Source organism: Sabethes cyaneus, chromosome 1 (genome assembly GCF_943734655.1).
Source record: "Sabethes cyaneus chromosome 1, idSabCyanKW18_F2, whole genome shotgun sequence".
In the NCBI taxonomy this organism is placed as follows: domain Eukaryota; kingdom Metazoa; phylum Arthropoda; class Insecta; order Diptera; family Culicidae; genus Sabethes; species Sabethes cyaneus.
Window position 1 is genome coordinate 170,617,321 of NC_071353.1, and position 8,615 is coordinate 170,625,935.

General features: G+C 38.3%; 1 protein-coding gene across 2 annotated transcripts; it reads left to right on the forward strand.

Moving 5' to 3' along the window:
- The first annotated feature begins 3,137 nt into the window (after positions 1–3,137).
- Positions 3,138–8,314, forward strand: LOC128745087 (ficolin-1-like). 2 transcript variants are annotated; one of them, XM_053842071.1, is made up of 2 exons: positions 3,138–3,626; positions 8,083–8,314. In XM_053842071.1, the coding sequence occupies exons 1-2, from the start codon at positions 3,148–3,150 to the stop codon at positions 8,159–8,161; spliced, it is 558 nt and encodes a 185-aa protein (XP_053698046.1). In that variant the 5' UTR covers positions 3,138–3,147; the 3' UTR covers positions 8,162–8,314. The 2 variants fall into 2 exon arrangements, with proteins under 2 accessions (XP_053698046.1, XP_053698047.1); XM_053842072.1 differs by lacking the exon at positions 8,083–8,314 and adding an exon at positions 3,695–3,951.
- The last annotated feature ends 301 nt before the right edge of the window (positions 8,315–8,615 follow it).

Sequence of the window (8,615 nt, forward strand, 5' to 3'; positions counted from 1 at the left end):
TGTCTGTCTGTCTGTCTGTCTGTCTGTCTGTCTGTCTGTCTGTCTGTCTGTCTGTCTGTCTGTCTGTCTGTCTGTCTGTCTGTCTGTCTGTCTGTCTGTCTGTCTGTCTGTCTGTCTGTCTGTCTGTCTGTCTGTCTGTCTGTCTGTCTGTCTGTCTGTCTGTCTGTCTGTCTGTCTGTCTGTCTGTCTGTCTGTCTGTCTGTCTGTCTGTCTGTCTGTCTGTCTGTCTGTCTGTCTGTCTGTCTGTCTGTCTGTCTGTCTGTCTGTCTGTCTGTCTGTCTGTCTGTCTGTCTGTCTGTCTGTCTGTCTGTCTGTCTGTCTGTCTGTCTGTCTGTCTGTCTGTCTGTCTGTCTGTCTGTCTGTCTGTCTGTCTGTCTGTCTGTCTGTCTGTCTGTCTGTCTGTCTGTCTGTCTGTCTGTCTGTCTGTCTGTCTGTCTGTCTGTCTGTCTGTCTGTCTGTCTGTCTGTCTGTCTGTCTGTCTGTCTGTCTGTCTGTCTGTCTGTCTGTCTGTCTGTCTGTCTGTCTGTCTGTCTGTCTGTCTGTCTGTCTGTCTGTCTGTCTGTCTGTCTGTCTGTCTGTCTGTCTGTCTGTCTGTCTGTCTGTCTGTCTGTCTGTCTGTCTGTCTGTCTGTCTGTCTGTCTGTCTGTCTGTCTGTCTGTCTGTCTGTCTGTCTGTCTGTCTGTCTGTCTGTCTGTCTGTCTGTCTGTCTGTCTGTCTGTCTGTCTGTCTGTCTGTCTGTCTGTCTGTCTGTCTGTCTGTCTGTCTGTCTGTCTGTCTGTCTGTCTGTCTGTCTGTCTGTCTGTCTGTCTGTCTGTCTGTCTGTCTGTCTGTCTGTCTGTCTGTCTGTCTGTCTGTCTGTCTGTCTGTCTGTCTGTCTGTCTGTCTGTCTGTCTGTCTGTCTGTCTGTCTGTCTGTCTGTCTGTCTGTCTGTCTGTCTGTCTGTCTGTCTGTCTGTCTGTCTGTCTGTCTGTCTGTCTGTCTGTCTGTCTGTCTGTCTGTCTGTCTGTCTGTCTGTCTGTCTGTCTGTCTGTCTGTCTGTCTGTCTGTCTGTCTGTCTGTCTGTCTGTCTGTCTGTCTGTCTGTCTGTCTGTCTGTCTGTCTGTCTGTCTGTCTGTCTGTCTGTCTGTCTGTCTGTCTGTCTGTCTGTCTGTCTGTCTGTCTGTCTGTCTGTCCCAGTCCAGATTAGTGGCAACTGATCCATAGACCAAACTCGAGTTTTCAGTTTTGACCTTGAAATGTGGTCAAACATATTTTAATAATAGTTTTTGGAAACGATGGTTCTATAATTGATGAAGGGACGGTAGGGGAAAGTAATGAATTTTTTTTTGGAAAATGGAGGGGAAGGAATGGAAAGGTAAGGGGGGGGGGGGTGAAATACGTAGCTACGCTGAACAAGTCGTTGTTGTGACTCCTACCTTTTGTCCAATATATCCAATATATCCAATAATCCAATATATAATCTGCACCTGAGTTATACAGAAATAATCGTCTCTTCTTTTAGTGGTAAAATGAAATTTGTAGAAATATTCCGCTGGTTTTGTTAAGATTTTCTGATTAAAAGTTAATTTTGCATGGCCACTGAAATGGATTACCTACGAATGGCCGAAATACAAATGGCCGAAATAACAAATGGCATAATATACCTAATGGCCGAATCACAAAAGGCCGAAACACGAATGGCCGAACTTCATATTTGGCTGAAAATATTGACGGCCTTCAACCTGCACAAACGTTGGGTACACGCTGTCCTTACTCGCTGCCGTTCGTTCGGACTTAACTAAGGGATAATCCCTACTAATCAGTAAACCTAGGAAAATGCACGCACCTAAATAGTAGTGGTTTCTGCGGGGGGCTGCCCCCCTTTCGTGATTCGGCCTTTCATGATTCGGCCTTCTGTGACTGTTGTTGAAATTCGACCAATTGGATGTCGGCCATTCGTGATTCGGCCATTTGTGTTTCGGCCATTCAGTACCAACCCGTTGAGACCGCAATCACGCGGTGGTGTTGCTATTGTTGCTATTCTCGTCGAGCCACGTTTCGGTAAGAACGATGGTCGAAGTTTGATTCAGTCACAGCAATAAAGAAGTCATCTATTTTGGTCCGGAATCCTCGTACATTTTGATAAAACACCAACAAGCTCTTTCTCACAGTGCTACGCGTGAGTGTAATATGCTCCGTGGGAGATGGTAGAGGTGTGAAGCCGCTGGAATTTCGAGATACTTCAGGCAAAATACCGTCACCGGATGATAAGTACTTGCCTGAGTCTGCGGGTAGGAAGACCCCTCCTCCAGTTCCAACCGCAGCACCGGGACGACTGTAATCAACGCTGGCGGCGGGCGGAAGGCTCGACTGGGTCGGACGAATGTTCATCATTTGCCGTAACTAATTTCGTTTTGCTGTATCGTAAAAATGCTGCTTAGAAATCTAAAGACCGTTGTAGGACCTGCCAGTTAAATTCTCAACATTTGTCGAGTAACTGTAGAGCGAACATATAGGACCTTCCAACCAGTCCGCTGGTAGTTTCCCCTCACACCCTCAGCATATCCCAACGAATTTTTGAAATCTTGCTCAGGGTCACCACCCCCTTTTTATGTTCCTGCAAGTATACTTGTACATCTTTTTTCGTTCCGGAAATTCCCATAATGCAAGAAACCAAACCGCTTTCCTTATTTTGGCGTTCCTTCTTATCAGCAAAATAAATACCCCTATTAAAAAAAAGAGACGTCTATTTACGTAGTGCACTTTACAAGTGTCAAGTCCAACACTCGGAAATGAGCACTTCCGGCGCCAGCCGGTTAGCCATGACTTACATCATTTATCCATTAAAGAGTAGCTATATTCATTGTGTTCTTTTCTTAGTAAGTAACGCAAATTTGTTTAGTCGGAGATAGGCGTTATCTTCCTAGATAAAATCAATAGTATAAAAAGAATGATATTTGCTTCTACGATCTGTAAAAATGTTGTTTCTTTGCATACTTTCGCTCAGTCTGCTTTTAACCTTGGCAAACGCTACCGGTAATGTTACGGTCCAAGGGAAACAAAACCTCGGTAAGTTATACTGGCAATGAAATTTTTGTAATAAAAATAATAAAACCAATTTTTTTAGTGCGCGGAGCAATTTCCTCTTGCCGGGACGTTGCAACCGGCATGGATGGGGTCTATCTGCTCAATCCAACGGTGTCTTCGATCGCACCGTTTCCGGCCTATTGCGAGAACAACGTCGAAGGTGGCGGTTGGACCGTAATTCATCGACGATTCAATGGTGACCTGTCCTTCAACAGATCCTGGGCCGATTTCAAAAACGGTTTCGGAGATTTGCAGGGCCAGTTTTGGTTGGGTTTGGAAAAGATGCATCAGATCACGAGGTTTTTCGACCACGAACTGCTGGTGCTTACCACGCTTAAAGATGGGTCCTCACGGTCGGCTCGATTTAGCCGTTTTGCTGTGGGCAGTGAGCTTAACCTGTATCGGCTTCTGGTTGGACAATTTGTTGCGGGGTACTCTGCGTATCGTGATTTTACAGAACACAATGGAATGACGTTCTCAACCTTTGACAAAGGTGGAAAGGGTCATTATTGTGCCGCAGAGGTGGGTGTAGGATGGTGGTACGATAACTGCTACTACGAGTAAGTGATTGTAAACATTTTCGTCCAAAAGTTTCCGTTTAGATCAATGTGACTTTTCTTTTGATTAGGGTAAATGATTTTGAAATGGACCTAGTCGAATTCTGATCTTGAATGGACCTATTTTTAAATAAGAATTTTAGGATATAATTATCAAGTCTTTGTACTGTATTTAGCTTTTATGTTTATCTTTAATCATTTCTGAACGTAAATATATTAAAATTAAATTAAAATTATAGCCAAAACCACTTTATTGCCGCTTATTTAAAAGTAGCTGTTTTTCAGCGTTTTGGCAGTCACCATAGAGTATTTTCAAACTGTTACTACCCGGAACCCTTCTGGTTTGAAATAAAACAATACTCTTAAAATGATGCTAAAATATGTGTAATTTCAATTTAGGTATTTAAAAATTCAGTAAAACTAGTAAAATCTTCAAATTTCTTAAAAATGTTAACCCCCTTTTTTGATCTTGAATGGACCTAGTATTGATTTTAGAATGGACCTAGTTTTGCGCTCCGAGACATCACTGCCGGTAGCTATCATTGCCTACCACCAACGAACACGCCGTTGTATATTCCATAAAACTGCTTGTTGTCACTATAGTATCTCCGTTTATAATTAATCTATAAGCACGGGATATTGAAAGTAGGCTTGATTTATAGCCTAAATAAAAACTTAATTATATTGATAAAACTAACTATCACTCATCCTTTTTCGTAGTTGCTTCATAGTGTTTGTACATTGTAGCCTCTAGTTTTGAAACTAAAAAGTCTTCCTAATTAGTTAGCTAACATATGTCATTTTATGCTTAAAATAATATAAACTTAATTTGTACAAAATCAGTATTGTACAAAAATTTTAACCATCATTGATTAAAAGATAAGATGGATCAAAAGATAAGAGGGATACTAACTGCCTTCTGTTAAGGGGGCATAGTACCTTTTCAATTTTTTAAAACCTAAATTTTTTTATTGATTATTTCGAAAGATTAACATTTTGACCATATGTGTTTGAAGTCGTTTGCATGAATTCCAAATATTGACAAAGTTACAGCTATTTGTACCGCGCATGTCTGGAGCGATTAAACAACGAGTAAAAACTTCAGCGTTGTTTTTCTCGAAACCAGGTTTTGAAAGTCGGTACCATAAATATCTCAAGAACGGCTCAAGCAATTCTTATGATTCTTTTTTTGGTTGAAAGCCAACAAAATTATCTAGTGTTTGACCCATCCTTTTCTTGATATTGTAATTTTTGAATTTTTTAGAAATGTTTAAAGTCAATTTTTTCGCTTAAAAACCATACTTTTATGTTTCAATGTCCGCCATTTTGTTGTGTGTTCGAATTCTAAAAAAGGATGGATCAAACACGAGATAATTTAATGTTCTTTCATCTCGGTTTGGAATTTTTCAATTCGGATAAGCCCCCCCAGCGCCAATCCATGGTACCACAATTCATGGTTTTTTTGAACGACTATCTTCAAGGAGCCGTAGGGGCAAGGGGAAGAGGTTCCCTTATGAAAACAAAATTGCAAATATTAGTATAAAATGCAATGTTTCAAATGCAAAAAACCCGATTCAATTTGCCTTTCGCGTTATCGAGAAAAAATTATTTGAAATTAGGCAAAAAATATGGTGTAAAAGGTACTATGCCCCTTAAAAAAGAGCTATTTTTGCTTCATTTGCGTTTAGCACAAAACAAGTTACACTTAAATTTTTCAATTGGATTTTACGTATTTGTTTTAGCACGAAGCAAAAGTGCAATCTATATAATCTATATAAGTAATCTATATAAGTAGAGCAAAATTTTCCCAATTTATTCGCCCTATGTAAAAAAATTCCCAAATTATGCTAAACGGGACAATTCTTGTATCATTAAAAGTAATGCACAGAAGAATGAAACAAGTTATTTGAGAATACAATTCTGAAGATTTATATATAGCTTTATTGTATAGGAAACTCTAATATTGGAACTTCGAATTGAGAATTCGAAGCTAATATTCCAAACTCTATTTAAAGTGGTTATCCCTGCTAGATAGTTAACTACGGGCAACATCGTAAAAATGGTTGGAATCAAAATTTTTTTCATGGACAAATAACGCCCTGTATTTTGCATATAAATACAGCAAAAAGTTTTGCTGTAAGTTTAAGTTTTGACAAAACTCAGATGAGAAATAGTTTAAACACGTTAATCAAGCATATACCAAAGCTTCAAAACACCTTTAGCGCGCTGACCGAAAACCCTAAGGTCAATAAAATTCAACCGGATCCTGTAGTCACAAAATCAGACTCGTCTGAGTAAAAAGAAGCAGCCACTTCTGATGGTTAAGAACGCCAACTTCCTCACCCTCGTGAAACTTTGTGATGCCCAACCGCCCTACAAAATTACCCGGTTTGGCAATAAAATCATCTGTGTGTCAATGGAGGATTTAGAAATTAGATAAAGGCCTGGATAAAAATATGGTGCAAAAAATATAAAATTTGGATCAATATCTGGACCATTTTCGAACTGGATATGCCTAAAAAAATAATATTGTATTTGATAATTTTCTAGTTTAGTTAAAATAATTATGAGGCTCAGAATAAAGTAAAATTAGGCCATTACAAATATTTTATAAAGTTTTTGTCCTTCCGGTGTTGGGCCACTAAAGGGGGGGGACAAAGTGAATTTTTTAATCGAGCAAAAAACATGGGTTTGAAGCAGTTTCAGCGTGAAAACCAAATCTGTTCTTGCTTTTAATATATACGTATATACGTTATTATTTTCCATGCAAAAATGTACGAAAAAAGGCAAAAACGAGAGAATTTTTTTTGGACGATTTTCGGAAACTCCGAATTCGAATTTCTATTTCTGTTTCGTGCTAGAAGTGTTAAGTACACTCATTTTTCGAGTTTTTCAGGCTGTAGAGCCCACGGACAATTGATTTTATACTCATATCCTCCAAATTTTTTTTAGCCACACGATTTTTCAAGTCAATTTCCAAAGGGGGGGGGGGGGGTGGGTGACAAAAACTTACACAAAAACAAAAACTTACACAAAAAATATTTTGCAAAGGCCTTATATTCCGCCGATAAGTAAGCAGGTTGACTTCACATCACCTTTTGGTCGATTGACAGATAGATTAAAAATCAGTTTAGTAAAATATTTATTCAAAATCATGCAACCGTACTAACGTTGTACTACATCATCCGTGGTCGTATCTTATACACAACCCCTCTGATTTTTTTCTTGGGGGATGTAAAGTTTTCTTTAAGCACCTCTCCCCTCTGACTTGTGACAAAATTAATACCTCCTTGTCCACCGGAATTGAGTGACTCTGAGATCTGAAATATTCATTTTTGAAACTTCCTATTTTCTATCTGGTACAGTTCTTCATCGACTATCATTTAAAATTAAAACCTAGTATCTAAGCTTACCTTTAAACCTAGTAGAATTACCAAGTCTAATTTTTTCAAGCACCATTTACAGTATGATTTCAAATTTGACAACAAATGCGTGTCGCCTATGTTGCCAAAATCGAAACCGTGGCAAAATCTAGACCTTTTTTTAACTGAAAAAATTGCATATAAATGTGTCAAAAATTGAATAATTACCACTAATTAACGAATTTTTCACGATTGCGACGGTTTTACATTCAAAATGTTCGACAGAGGCTGTCGCAAACCTTTAGATGCTTTGCAGTAAGACGTAGTCCTACGTCAGTAAAAGTCTGACCTTTCGAAATATGTAGTCACTAAATAAAAACTCGAACCCCACTGTACTTGATAAACTACGTTTAATACAAGTTATATTACATATTTTTAATGAATGGTTTAAATTTTTGAAACTAATAGGCGACATAATTTTTTTATGACGTGGAAATCGTTTCAACCATATCTGAACAACAGGTAATAATAAATTCCCAATATACAAATGTCACACACAGATACATACACAACGCATATCAAGTCACTGAAACATTGTTCAATTATTGGGCTGACATAAAAACAAGACCCTCGGTGACTGTGACCGATTTCAAATTTTTCAACCGACTTTCATACCTTTCTAACAGAGTATAAGAAAGGTAAAAGCTGTTCAACCTTGTGTCCTATTAATAAATAACAGTAGTATAGTTGTACTATTAAAAAAAAATTCTTTGTTATTATTTTGTTCATTTACATGGAAGAAACTATGACAATCCTAATTTAGGTCCATTTCAAAATCAAAAATAGGTCCAATTCAAGATCATGTTGGGTCCATTCAAGATCAAAAAAAGGCTTTGGCAAAAAACGATATATTTAATAAAAGTTTCATCAATTATACATTTTTAAAGTACTGATAATGTAGAAAAAAGGTGGTACTTTCCAATAAATAGTAACATCACCACATATTATTTATAAATGACGAGTAAATTGAGCAGGAGTGCGAGTGGTGGTGTTAAAAAGCGCTAAATAGGTCCATTCAAGATCAATTACCCTATTAGGAATTGGAACCTACCGTTTGTAGCCAAGTATTACGTTATGCAAGAAAAAGAAGCTAGAATGCTGATCAGACGGCTATAACTGCCAGGAATGACAGTCACGGATTTGGTATTTTTAGAAAGGTACACATTGCTACAAGCACAAACTCTGCTAAACAGAGTGTTAAAATAAAAGGTTTTAAATTACTTCGGTAGGCTGCATTTTTTCTTTAGAACTCTACCCCTTCAATGTGCTGAGGGTCGACTATGTAGTTGATTGACACTTTGGACATATCGGATAATTGATTACAAAGATGAAAGGGCCAAGCACACTGCCTTGAGGTACACCAGACGATAAATCAATTATTTTATAGCGGACCATTTTTTCGTGCTAACAGGTCGAAGATTTTTAACGACGATTAAACCTAGACCAATTTCATGTCTCTGCTTGGGAAGTAAACCAGAATACCTTGAGAAATCGTGGTTTTAGTGTAAATAAAATTGATCGGGTTGTGAAAGTGCTAATAAATAGAGAAATATCAGCTATTCTTGGTGAA